General features: G+C 44.0%; 2 protein-coding genes across 3 annotated transcripts in view; one reads left to right on the top strand and one right to left on the bottom strand.

The window, feature by feature from the left end:
* Positions 1-8,175, bottom strand: part of Jvl (javelin-like) — a 76,321-nt gene extending 68,146 nt beyond the window's left edge. The window contains exons 1-2 of one of the 2 annotated variants that reach the window (XM_076816924.1): positions 7,057-8,175; positions 3,302-3,448 (exon numbers count right to left, since the gene is read on the bottom strand). Coding sequence is in view for 1 of the 2 variants with exons in the window: in XM_076816923.1 (XP_076673038.1) it covers positions 7,057-7,101 (45 nt within the window). In the remaining variant the exon portion in view is untranslated. The remainder of the gene's footprint in view (positions 1-3,301; positions 3,449-7,056) is intronic. The other variant, XM_076816923.1, reaches the window with a different exon arrangement.
* Positions 8,176-9,522: 1,347 nt separating this feature from the next.
* Eff (ubiquitin-conjugating enzyme E2 eff) lies at positions 9,523-13,171 on the top strand. The gene is made up of 6 exons (XM_076816937.1): positions 9,523-9,857; positions 11,249-11,312; positions 11,558-11,589; positions 12,067-12,144; positions 12,226-12,331; positions 12,418-13,171. The coding sequence occupies exons 1-6, from the start codon at positions 9,834-9,836 to the stop codon at positions 12,555-12,557; spliced, it is 444 nt and encodes a 147-aa protein (XP_076673052.1). The 5' UTR covers positions 9,523-9,833; the 3' UTR covers positions 12,558-13,171.
* Positions 13,172-13,421: the final 250 nt, after the last annotated feature.

Genomic DNA, 13,421 nt, shown 5'->3' with positions numbered 1-13,421 from the left:
CCACATTACCGAAGTTCGTCTTCATCGTCTTCCCGGGCCCCGGTCCCGATAAAAGCAACCTGGCCGTCTCTCTAATTCGATATGCCATTAATCCCCCATTTCGTCGTCAGCGTACGCCCTTCGATCGTGACTCGTCGCGATTCGCTTTCGACCCGGTTGCAGTTCGTAAAAATTCTTCGCCAGGCTTAATTGCCTCGGGGATCACGAGACAGCGGTTAGCTGCTGGTTCTTCCGTAATGGAAATTTTGCGAAGCTTATCGGCACGCCACCGCCGCCCGTACTATGCCCGTCCAGGCCCTATTCCTATGTGTATAAACCTCCGATCGACCGGCGAACACCGAATCCATAATCCGTGCCAGGATGCACCTGCCTCCCTGACAAATCGCTCGAGTTATTCCGCAACGGAACGCGCGATTCACCCTTTCGTTAGAGCCCAAGAATCTGTCCGCGGCGGACAGAGGGAGGGGCGACCGCGTAACCGCAGATGCAGGCTTTAACAAGAGAAATTTCTCTGTTCGTTGCTCGAATTTCTGTCTACATAACCCGCACCGGTACGGAGAAAGTGAGTGCTTTTTTCATCCACCGCGTGGACGTGGTGGAATTTCAGCGTTTCGTCATCCCTGGCCCGAGCGTTACTATGCGATTCGGCAAAGGGTAATTACGGGAGAGTTGCCGCAATTTGCGTAAAATTGTCACCGTGTCTAAATTTTACAACGGAAGCTTTTCCCAAGGATATGTATTATTAGTCGAGCATCTTGCGCTACTACTTGCATCAACGAAAGTCAAAATTTTAATATTTCTCACCGTTAAAAAATTAAAGTTTTAATTTGTGGTAAACTCTTAACGTTTACACTCACTCTAAACGTTTTAATGTTTACTAAACTCTGCCAGTGCGGCATCTCCCCCACAATTACCCTAGCGAAGCTCGGCGCTTCGAGCCTGAATATGATCGTGGACGTGGCACTTGGTTCGGTACAAATTCGACCATACGAGATACATTTAATGAATTACTTCCCAGGATCACGTGTTCCTGGCGGAGACAAAGAGCGCTATAAATAACGGATGAAATTAATATTTCCATGCGCATTACCTCACGCGTACTTTCTCAAATGAGGTGATCGATAGATATACAAATGTGCCTCGGTGTGTACGTGCCCCGGCGCGCGTGCACGAAACGAATGAGTCACGATCAGACGTAACCACCGCTCGGATAGAGCGCAGCCTGTAATCAAATAGGATCTACGGTACGATCCAGCGAGCAAGACGCGTACTCGTGAAAGTCTGGCCACCTCGCGTTACCAGCAGAACTTGTTCAGTCACACTCCACCGTCTGAATATAATAAACCGAGGGGGCTTTCGATAGAAATTGAATTTGTTTCATTCTGTTGGCCGGCTCGCGCGGTTACACGCCGGAAAGGACGAGAGGGGAACGGAGCCGAGTCTCGTTTTCATTCAGACGCTCCGCGATTTTACAACCGCGTCCATTGAGGTGAACACGCGGTCCGAGGGGGTTAATTGCCTTCCTAAGCGACTACCAGTATCTGGCGCAATAACGAGCCGCGAAATTTCGACCCGGATACGTACTATTTGCAGCGATTATTGTTTTTATCGCTTCGCGCCCTCAGACTCGCCCATCGCCTCTGCTACCGACGTATCGAGCAGCTAGGCGCCCGGCTATTTCTTCCTTATTGCTGCAGGAAGCGTGTTAATTACTGTTTGCATTCTTGTTGCACGCCACGGGGCCGATCCGATCCGTAAGAAGCGGCTCGCGGGCTCGCGAGATCGTGAATCACGGAACCGAACGGGAAAACGCGGGCTCTAGGAAAATCGATTGGCTTGGCTTCTTGGCGCGGCGGAACGCCCGGCTAGAATGGATGGAACGTTTCCTTTGAGAAACGACCTCAACGAATCATTTCACTGTGCAAGGATAAGAACTTCCTTTCTATTGCTCCTGCAGCGCGACGAGAAGTGGTAACGAGCATAACAGGATAACAGATCAACGAAAATACTACAAAGCTTGCGGAAACTTTCTAAGCCGCGTCCCCACCTTCTGGCACTTCATCTGCCGCACGTTTCGGAGCAACCAGAAATCTTCAGAGGCGCGTCTCGTGGGTACATGGAGCACGGATCCTTCTAAACTATATTTCTTCGGATATAGATGTAAGATAAGACCGAAGTAAGATCGAAATCGTGAATTCAGGATCGAATTCGTGTGATTCGAGGTTCGTTCGGAGTTGAAGAAATTCGATTATTACGCGTCACAGGTGAACAACTGCTCCCTAAGTTCGCTCGACTGTGTCGCTCGGGAGTTAATAAGGGTGAAGACGATCGACCAGCCGAAACTGTTTCCGGCGGCGTCGGCCGGAGAGTGTCGCCGACGGTGGGTGAATGTAAACCGACCGCAATAACGATACCGTTACCGATTTTTTAGCGCGGTTAGCACGCGAATAGGTTTGCCGAGCACGGGGCCGCACGATGCGCCCGCAATCCCGACTCCTGCGCGCGATTCTAGTACACTCGATATCTCTGCAACGAGTCGCGGGGATTCTGAGCGTGCTGCGATCACACGCGCCAGCGAGAACCGGGGCAAAAGAAGAAAACACTGCGCGTAACCGCAACCAGTGGATTAAGTAATAAGTTTCTTTCAATTTTGAGGGCGCGCGTGTGCCTACATGGGCTTTCCTTGAAACCTCCAACTTTTACGAAGAACTCTGAGTAGAAACCTGGAACAGCATTCGGTTTGTACTGGCAATCTGGTTTTAATCAACCTGACACTAACGAAGATCGAATAACTGCAGAACCATGCGAAGCTTTAATTTACTAAGCTAGCCAGAGTTCGTTTGCCAAGGATTTCAGATTATTCACAGATGAAAAGTAACAATAAGAAACGAATCCAAGTTCCACAGGGAAATTATGTAAAATTAATTTAGCGATTTCCTTGACGAATTTACTTGTCAACGCGGCTATTTTTTTATTAGAAATTTTGGATTAGTATAACTTCCTGAGAAAAGAGAAAATTCCTGCGAAAATATTGACGGCGAAAACATAGATAACGTTTGCACTTTCGCTGGTGCTGATTGTGCCATGTATAATTATCGCTTTATCAAGCCGTAGATTAGAATATCTGCTTACGACTATCAACGCGTCAAATATTTTTCTTGTCGGGAAAGGATCTGGTGGCCCGAGTTCGTTATCGATAGCCTACAGCATTATCGTCCGTGCTTCGTGGTACGGATGGAATAACCGAATTCGGATAATGATCCAAACGGCAGCGTAATTTAAGAGTACACAAAACGCTTACCCGATTGTGCTCGATCGACTGAATCCGCTCTCACCGTTTACCATGCCATCGAGATAAAGTTCGTGACGGTCGTCGTTCTGAATATAGACCAAAGGGACGGCACGGGGCTCTTCAGTTCTAAGCCCTCCACCCTGTATTCCTTGTATTCTAAAGGGCACATTTACGTATAGCATTTCTTAGCCGAAACTCGTCGATATTCGATGAATCTTGGGCCATAATGGCCGCGACTGAAGAACAACGAAAGGACCAAACTAAGTACCTTTTGGTAGGAGGAAACAACGGAGGTGAGCTGTGCAACCCTCTGCATCTCGATTTTCTAATACAATCGACATGGAAGAAAGTGGTTGCTCAAAGCTACTCCTCTACTTTTATATATTAATTTTCTTTTTAATTCCTGTCGGCTATGGTGGCAATTTTTGGAGTAATGAAATTTTTTGACTGATTTCTTTTTCACTTGAAGTGTTTGAAGTAGAAAATGATAGAAGAATAAAAAAAGGAAGTTAATTAGATGTATAGTGGAGATAATATATTTGAGGAACCAGATGATTTCGTTTCGACTTTGAAAATCGTTCACGTGCCAATTCTTTGTTCACCAATCAACTGAGATACTCTAAGAATATTAAGAGTCCTTTATGTCGCGGCTCTTGCTAAAGGTCTCTTAAAAATTTCACTTTTGCTACTTGAAACACGCTTGAGTGAACGCAGGTAGGCTGCGCGAGTAAGATGCTAATTAAATTTACCCTAACGGCAGGGTCAGAGCTTCAGCGAACTCTAGTATACTCCCCGTGACCAGGACATCAGGGTTTAATACGTTAATAAACAAGTCGTCGGTGGTCATTGCTTCGGCGGTGTTCATGGAATTCGAAATTGTTTCAATGGGATCACTTTCGGCAAAACTGGACGTGGTCGAGTCCGCGGATCGATTTCTCGACTGATCTTCGCCTGGAAGGAAGCCCGACTGAATTTCGTCACGCCAGCCTCGATGAATATTACGTTATTGGATTCGCAATCCACGTAATGCGAGAAAAATGGCGAAGCATGAACTTTCAGCCTCACATCGTCGAACTTCTTTCTTCGTAATATTCATCGACTCTTTTATTCCGAACAATCGAGTATTTGACTCTACCTAATTTCTATAAAGTTTCTACTTTCATTTTCTCCAAAAATCAGTATATATGTGAATTTACTTCTAACCATATCAAAGAAAAAAAATATGAAAATACGATATCGTGGATGAATTCCAGTACAGTAGAACTCCCATAGAGTCTCACCTCCAGAACGCCATAAAGGTCCACTAATTATCCCCACCACCTCTTGAAACTAACCCCAGTGGCCGGCCCTTCGGACCACTTTTTTGGAAGTCGTTAGAAAATTGAGCGATACCCCCCGCGAAATTCAGTGGTGAATACACGAGTTTTCAGTCAGACGTGGTGGCCAGATGTTTACGACCCTTCTTAGAACCTCCAGAAAGGTTAACGACCCTACCATAAACATGAACCGTCTGGAAAGTCCTACTGTGTGGCAATTTATCACACCGAATCTACGTATCGCGTTAAATTCCCCCAGCGAGCAGATGCCAATAATTTTAGTTTATACGCTCCAGACGAGCCCACTGTATCAAAGAACGGTACGACAAAATACAGGCAAACGTACACAGCAACGGATGAGTGAATTAGTCGCTGAATTCACATATTTTAATAATAGGATCAATAAGCCCGCATGTACGTCTACTTCCACGACCACCCTCATAATCAACGCTCTAAACTGTTTAAAGCATATACTTGTATCGCCGTCGGTGTTTGTAATGGATGTCGAAGGTCCTTCGTTTTCGAGCCCCGTGAAATGATCCGAAGGGTCGTCGTCAGTCCCGTACCACCTCGTTTCGACCACACGGGTCTGGGACCAGTCAGCCGAATCCCCGTCTTCCGGTATACGCTCGTTCATCGTGGACACTGGCGAATGATGTTTTGTCGACGGTTTAATGCACAAACAATTATGGATTCTCGATTTCGAAATAAAACCGATTTGCCGGACGAGATGACCCTTTCCGAATGGGGGGTGGGAAACAATTACGGTACGAAGAGAATCCACTGGTCATTTGAGGCGATTACACAGGCCGCAAAGATGAAATTAGGAAAAATATAATGCGGCAGCCACCGTCAGTGGCTTTCGTTCCTACGATAATTGTATTCCGTGCGATTAAATACGAACAGCATTATTCTAGCATAGAGAAATTTTCTATTATCCCCAGTGTTTCTTAGCGTTAAGAAGGGAGAAAGCTGAGTTATTGTCGGACGAACATCGAGGAATGACTCGAGCCTTTGTCCTGCGTGTATAATGACAATTTTACCGCTACGAGCTTCCAGCATCACGCGACTCAACAAGCTCTCCGTGATTTCCACGATTTGGGAGGTAGAGCTGCCTGCTTCCTTCTCGATCCCACGATTCCCTCCGCTCTTCGATCTCATTAAACGCTTCAGGTAGTGGACAATGTTCGGTAGCTTGGATCTGATCTGTTCGTTACGATAACTGAACGAGGTTTCGATCGAAAACAAGAGGCAACGAGGCGTGATTTCGCGAGGTGTGTAGCATTATGAAAAGCAACAGCTGCAGTGTGCGCTAAGAACTTTTCGAGAGAGGCATAACGAAAGTTCCTCATCTTTTTTTAATATTTCCACGCGCGAAGTATTCCAGAAGAAATGATTTCTATTGACAAAAATAAGTTAGAACTTGAGAGTCGCGCTCGAGACGTGTCGATAGCGAAATTAATTACACTTCTTTCCTATTTCGATAGAAAAATATGCAGTCCCCTTCTGAATTCCTCTTCCCCATTACTACAAAACAATTCTCTACGAAATTCTCTTTGATCTCACCTTCTTGGTTATTGTACCGTTAGCAAACAATTTCGCAGCATTTTCATTATTAGCTGCGGAACTGCCCGAACTTAATTCCCCCACGGCGTTCGACTCAAACAAATCATTTTCGGACACGGTGTTCGACGAGCACCCATCGCTCATTGCCGTGTCCGGAAGATTCAACGAAACAATATGAGCAAAAAATGGGCCTGCTAGGTCACTTGTCAATTTACATATCACACGATTCGACCATCAACGATCATCTATCGACCGTCGTTTCTCCATTAACATCGCATTCATTGTTTCCCACCAATTGCTTTACTACTTGAAGTTTGAACGAATACACCACGACTTGTCTCTAAGAGTTTCATGGGAAATTTGTATTACGTACTATTTCACTCTGTTTAACGATCTTAACCTACCACTAATATTACGTTTTAAGGAAGCAGCGCGAACAATAGCAATAGTTCGACTAGCAAACACCTGCTGCAACATTGAAACGTAAATGACGAAAAAGATCACGCCATTCGTTTTGAAACGCAAGACCCTTTACGTAATATTTCATGTTATTCCGGACAACGTACATTAAATGAATTTTACGACGTCTCACGCTCTACCACAGTCCCGCCTAATTACAATAAACGTGCGCGATTCGAGAGATTCATTCCAGAGCGATCATAACCTACGATTCATTCTTCAACTGTCTAATATAAGTGCGGTTATGGAATCGTCATGAAATCTAATAGGTAAAACAGGGGTGGTACTAATCTCTGTTACCAGAAGAGATTGACAATTCGCAGTATTCATTTATGAGACATGGCGAGGGTAATCACTGCCGGCGGTGATCACATAGCTTACGCTAACTCGCCTAGTAATTACTGGAATCGGATTGCCGCTGACCTGGTAAGTGTAAGGTGTACAGGAGACGTGGAATTCTCTGCTCATAATAGAGAAGACACGGGGCGGTTGTAAAATCCAGCTGACGGATCTCGGGCAAGTGTCAAAATGCCGGTGGCGCCATCTTGAACTCGTCTGGAGTCGAGGTCGTCAAGCTGTCACGAGGAATGATTCTCGGTTCGTCGCGAGCACGAGTGCCATCCTTGAGGTTATCCCAGCACCGACGGCAAAGAGGATCACGCCCCCCTTCGCCCTGGTATTCTGCCCTTCGCTCGTGCCCCACGTCGTTACGAGGCACGCGAGCACATCCGTTGTCAAAGCCACCAGTACGAGTCACAAAACACACAACACACTTATTCACGCTGCCGATAGCGGGAACGGCGGTGTCCCGTCGAATTAATCACAACGCTCTTCGATCGGACGGTATCGATTACAGGCGCCCCGAGAATCAAGCAGGCGCGCGTGTACCGGTTGGATTGGAGTACGTTCATACGGATACATATATCACGGCACTCTCCCACCTTACTACGCCATTTTCGAGCGAGCAGGTATGTAACGCGACCGCGATACGAACGAACCACCGCTCGCGCCTACTGGCAAGTGCCGACTGCCGCCAATAACCACCACCAGGCGGACGCAACATGGCGGCGCGGTGCTGCGCGCGCACAGCCCCCAGCGCCACCGCGGGAACCGTTTGAACTGACCCCGCGACTACCGTCGCTAGCCGTAACCCCGCGATCACTTTTTCTCGTATTTCTTTATCGCTCTTGTAATCCTTGCGCATACTCGCGGCCGGCTGTTTATCAATTCCAGTAAAACGATTAAAGAGGCACGAGCTCTCGGGATGGAATGTATATTCTCGCTACTTCCCGAACAGATTATTTCCGCGTCCACTGCCGCGGAACCAGACGCCCAACAATTTCGGTCGGTTAAAAATAAACCAAATGAAAAAGATACTAGCCGACCTTGGAGTTACGAAAGCTTATGTAATCTGTGCTCTTTTTATGCGTTATGCTCGCGAATGCCTACGTACAATATAGCTCTGAACGGGTAACTGTACTGTTTCGGAAGCGAAACGTGGGTAAAACGCTTTTACGATATAGGTGGTGGATATTACACCGCATTTCGGTATAATATTAGCGGGAGCATTCTGTATTTTCTACGGGAAGGGTCATTATCTAATTTCGACGAATTATTTACAGCAAGCCGTGATTTTACTTCCGACGACATTCGCGCAGCATCTTTTGCATTTATCGGACCCCGTGCCTGTACCACGCGGTGGGTACTTGGAGGATGGATGCTTCTTCTTCTTCGACGACTCGATCACGATATTTCGCGGTATCAGAATGTCGTTCCATGGAATTTCGACGTCATCGGTGTCGCAAGACTCCTCCGATGGTGCTCGTATCTCTATCGGCTTCTCCAGCACGAGATCGTTCCACGGGATTTCCAGCGTAGAGTCGCAACTTGCCGGGTCAGCTTGCCTCGACTGTACCACTTCCGTGATTATCAGATCTTTCCACGGCAGAGCCATTTTACCCAAGGATTCCTCTTCCGTTGGTTCCTTCCCGGTCTCGTCGCCAGCGTCCTCGTCCTGGCCATGTAAAGGCATCAATGACAGGTCTTGGCGGATTCTCATGCCGGCTGCCGGTAACGCGATGTCCTTCCATGGCAATTCGATTTTCGAGTCGCACAGTATAGACACGTCCGAGAACTCCTTCTTCAAGTTCCTCATGTACGGCTCGTGATACATCTCCTCCTCGGAATTGAACACCAGAGTTTGCCTCTTCCTCTTGCACTGCTCCCGATTCTTTTGCTGCTGCCTGTGCAATTTCTGTCGGATACAGTAACATCCTTTCATCTTCCTCTTCTCCTCGGCCATATTGATCGATTATTGGCAAACTCGTGCGACGATGTCGAGGTGTGAATTATTCGTCGAAACGGTACTTGTTAATTTTCTTGGCCGTGCCTAACCTCGCGTCGCGTCTGACAGGACTATTACTTGCTTTGTTTTACCGGGAAGATGCAGCGTGGTTCACATGGGGCATACGTAGCTGCGAACAGTTTATTTTACATTTCGCAATAGGCGTGAATGTGAACGGGCATAATTTATGAATAGAGTTTCTCATCATCCTCCCTTGATCCGTTTAAACGCACATCGCAGGACGTTTCCGTTGTCTCCGACTGAGTTCCACTCGGTGCTTCGTATCGGAGTTACGTGCAAATCTAAGTAGTTTGGTGACTTCGTGGAATATTTGAAATTTTGTACGGTCATCGTTGGGCTGATGCAAATACTCGGTACGTATACGTACGCGCGTACGTACGTGTGCACGTACGCGCATGTATGTAATACGAAGTACGAACAGAATCCGTTTCAATCACGCGCATTGACCAATCGTTCATACCTTTCAGCGCGACATCTGTCGGCGAACGTTGGTATAATGTTAAAAATCCACTAGTTGCCGATAAAAGGAAATCCGTGGTGGCTCTGGCTTGATTTCACTAATAAAAGATTCAGGAAAAAGTGCAAGGACAGGGTTTGCAGTCGGGGCGTCCGCGCGATAAAATTTAACCCTTAAAATAACCGTCGACGGGGCGCAGTACAGGGCAGCCGGGCGCAGAGGGGATGCTGGAAGAATAGTCTACGGTGTCTGGCTTGACGAACGCAGTAGGACTACGTTTAGAAGGCAGCCATCTTGCAATCCCTAATCAAAGATCTTCGGCTAGCGGCTATCGCTGTCTGGTTTTCAGCCAGTTAATATCAACACACAAATCATCAAATGGCTTTAAAACGAATTAATAAGGTACGTGGACAATCAGCGGTGTTCGTATTGTACAGAGACAGTCGGGTGTTGATGTGATGTGTGCCGAATGCGGTTGAACGCCCTTAACGATTTTGCAGTGAAGCAATGTGAGAGCCAGCATTGAAAATCATGTTGGCTTTTCCCCGTTTTCCTTTTTGCACTCGTCCTTTCTGTGCTTTCATTTACTCGGCTACGCGTTTATCACAACACGGTGCATTGCGCACGCAGCGCAGTGCCACTTTGTGCCAGTGGACATAGCTCTGCGGGTGACAGTGAAAATCTTGAAAAAAAAAAATATATATATATATTTTAAGTGGCCAGCCGATAAATTGCCGGAAGTAACGTAAAACCGTGCGTTACATACATCTCTCTATATATACACACGTACCGCGTATACGCGCGGAGCTGTAGGTAACCGATAAATCACGAAAATCTCATTAGTGCATTCACGATCCATCCGTGGAAAGAGATGGCACCCATGGAATTTTTAAGTGACCACTTTTGGTTATTTGCTTCGATGGATAACGTGATTTCCACCATGTGCCTCGGCAGCGCATTAGTGAGATAAAGTGAATCATTTAAGGCTGATACGCTTGTATATCACGCATACCAGCAATCTGACCTGTCAGTTGTTATAATATTTCTCAATCGAATACTCCAGACAAAAGAGCAGAATCTTCCAGTCGTATCAGCCTTGGAATGATCGCATGGATCCAGCGAAACTCCTATGCCCCTCGTCTCTTTACCATGGCTTTTATACTCGTACCTCTATGGCAATGCGATATAAGTAGTGCGAATACTTTACCGCATACTATTGTTTGATTCTGTTATACGTATCTAACAAATAACATTTATTTTCAACCGACTACTTTAACTGTTATATGTTCGCCTACTTAATTATATATCTTAACATTTGTGGCTTCTCTGCTTTAACTTTCTGTTACTACTATACGTCTCCAAATGATTATCTCTTATATGGATGAATCACTTCAAACTATGTTTTCAAGATGTATAGTACGAAGAATGTGATACACTTATTTTGTGTGGTTATAACGCTATGCTGCGAGATAATAATAAAATTTGTTTCAATTTTTGTCTGATATATATCAGAGCATTTTGTTTACATGTGCCTTGAACAGTCTTTATTCCCTTTCGATCTATTCATGTACCTAAACGTTGTTCGAAAAAGTTGAACTTCAATTTATAAAATAAATATATGATCGTAGAGGTACATTCTTGTCTGAAATAAATCAGACCCTATAACGCTACAGATAGCTTCGACGAGCATGGGAAAATATGACAAGTATAACAGTCTATGAAATTTGAGTCGAACTTTACGGTCGTCTGTAAAATTAAGTCAACTTTAACTTTGATTTTTCTCTGTTAATTAGGAACTTCAGGACCTCGGTAGAGACCCACCAGCGCAATGCTCTGCTGGTCCTGTAGGAGATGATTGTAAGTCTCTTTAATTATATCTGTATTCACTTTATTCGTATCTTGAGTTACAGTTTTCTTATTGTTAAAATATTATTATAGTTTATGTTATGCACACTCTAGTAAGCTAAATATATTCCTATATAGCAAGGGAAAATGTACGAATGGTTCTTTATCCGAATGTTTCGATATAAATCATTATTTTACTTCACGCTTATTAATAATATTTTACAGTGAAATATAATTTTCACTTTTATCATTTTCAGTATTCCACTGGCAGGCAACTATAATGGGACCAGTAAGTATACATTGTTTTGAATGTTTTTTGTTCGTATAAATGTAATTTACAAGTACTACTTTAAAGTGTCTTTGCTTTTGCTATGAACTTCGAAGGCAACTTTTAAATAATGAAATTTGTGCTTTACTATATCTGACCGATGATGAAGCGAAGCATGTAATATTTGAATAAGATTTTACAAATAACTTTCACTGTCATTAAATCACAAGATATTTCTACGCTGCAATGTTTTTGCATCTACGTCATCCAATTATTTTTCTTTATCTTCTTTTAATAGCGCTATTTTAAAATAACTTAGCAACAGAATGTAACTTTTCACTTATCAAATGTGATTACGACAATTTCATTATTCTGTTTCTTCTTACGCAATGAAGGATAAAAATGTTTAATCGTGAGAAGCAATTAAAAAGAGCATTTGTTTTTGAAACGGTTTGACTGTAATATTGCGATATATTTAGAAGTAAATATTAATTTCAGCCTGACAGTCCATATCAAGGAGGAGTATTTTTCCTTACAATTCACTTCCCCACAGATTACCCGTTCAAACCACCCAAGGTATGTAAATGGAATGTAAAGTAACATTATGTAATATGGTTATGTACGAATAGCATATTAATTGAACGCACGTTTCTACAGGTTGCTTTTACGACTAGAATTTATCATCCAAATATTAACAGTAATGGAAGTATTTGTTTGGATATTTTAAGATCGCAATGGTCGCCAGCACTCACCATATCAAAGGGTACATAGCCTTACAAATGTGCTTGAAGGTTACACAGGAAGGCAACGGAAGCGCGTTACTTAGAATGAAATTTTTTCGTTTTCCAGTGTTACTGTCAATATGCTCTTTGCTCTGCGATCCAAATCCAGACGATCCTTTGGTACCAGAGATAGCAAGGTTATACAAAACCGACAGGGAGAAGTACAATGAATTGGCACGTGAATGGACGCGCAAGTATGCCATGTGATGCGCCAACCCCCGTTGACTTCAACATCTAAAAGCCACCAACAAGCAGCCCCAGCCTATTGCCACTTATGCATCAGCACCGATTGAAATTAGCTATGGCTCGTCTACTTTTAAACTTAAGCCAGTACTCGGGTTCGAAGAATGCTCAGACAAACGTGATCGATCTGAAATTTCCTCCTCGTCCCGAGCGGCCAGCGAATATTGTGAGACGTTGCCACAATGGCAATTGAGGCAATTTTAAAGGTGGTCACATTAACATTATATATATATAATATACATAAAAATCAGGAAAAAAAAAGAAATATGTCCGCTTTGATTTTCATAAATAAACAAAAGAAATGGAAGTAAAACATAGGAGAGTGAAAGTAGGATTTGTATTTGAATTGAATATTTTAATTTCTAATTATTGTGCTTATAATACCGTAATATTATATACCTACTTTCTCAGTGAAACGATTTAAGAGAACAAAAAACGAAACGAAACAAAGAACCTTGAACTGACAGCACACCTGATTGTTAGTTTTAACGCAAGTGAGCAATGTTTGCCCGTCCCTTGGAACGATGCAGTCACTTTTTTGTAAGACTGGGCTATATATAAATACTACTGAAACTATACCTGTATGTTTTGTTCAATTATTAAAATTCCTCACCTGTCTTAACAAATTCTACGAGTAACTCGAAATTTTGTGGTTTGGTTCCTGTGTGTGTGTAGTAGTTTACTTATGCATATCGTTAATCGATAAATCGGACTATCTATATATATACACGAACTTGAGACGATTCGGCGTATGCAAGTATAAATAGAGAAAAAGTTTCTGTGACTTATCTTGACCGCGACATGAGTACCTGCCGTTCATGGGCCTGT

This window comes from Andrena cerasifolii, chromosome 7 (assembly GCF_050908995.1).
Source record: "Andrena cerasifolii isolate SP2316 chromosome 7, iyAndCera1_principal, whole genome shotgun sequence".
Lineage (NCBI taxonomy): Eukaryota > Metazoa > Arthropoda > Insecta > Hymenoptera > Andrenidae > Andrena > Andrena cerasifolii.
The sequence above is the reverse complement of the archived record's forward strand: the minus strand, read 5'-3'. Positions and strand labels throughout refer to the sequence as shown.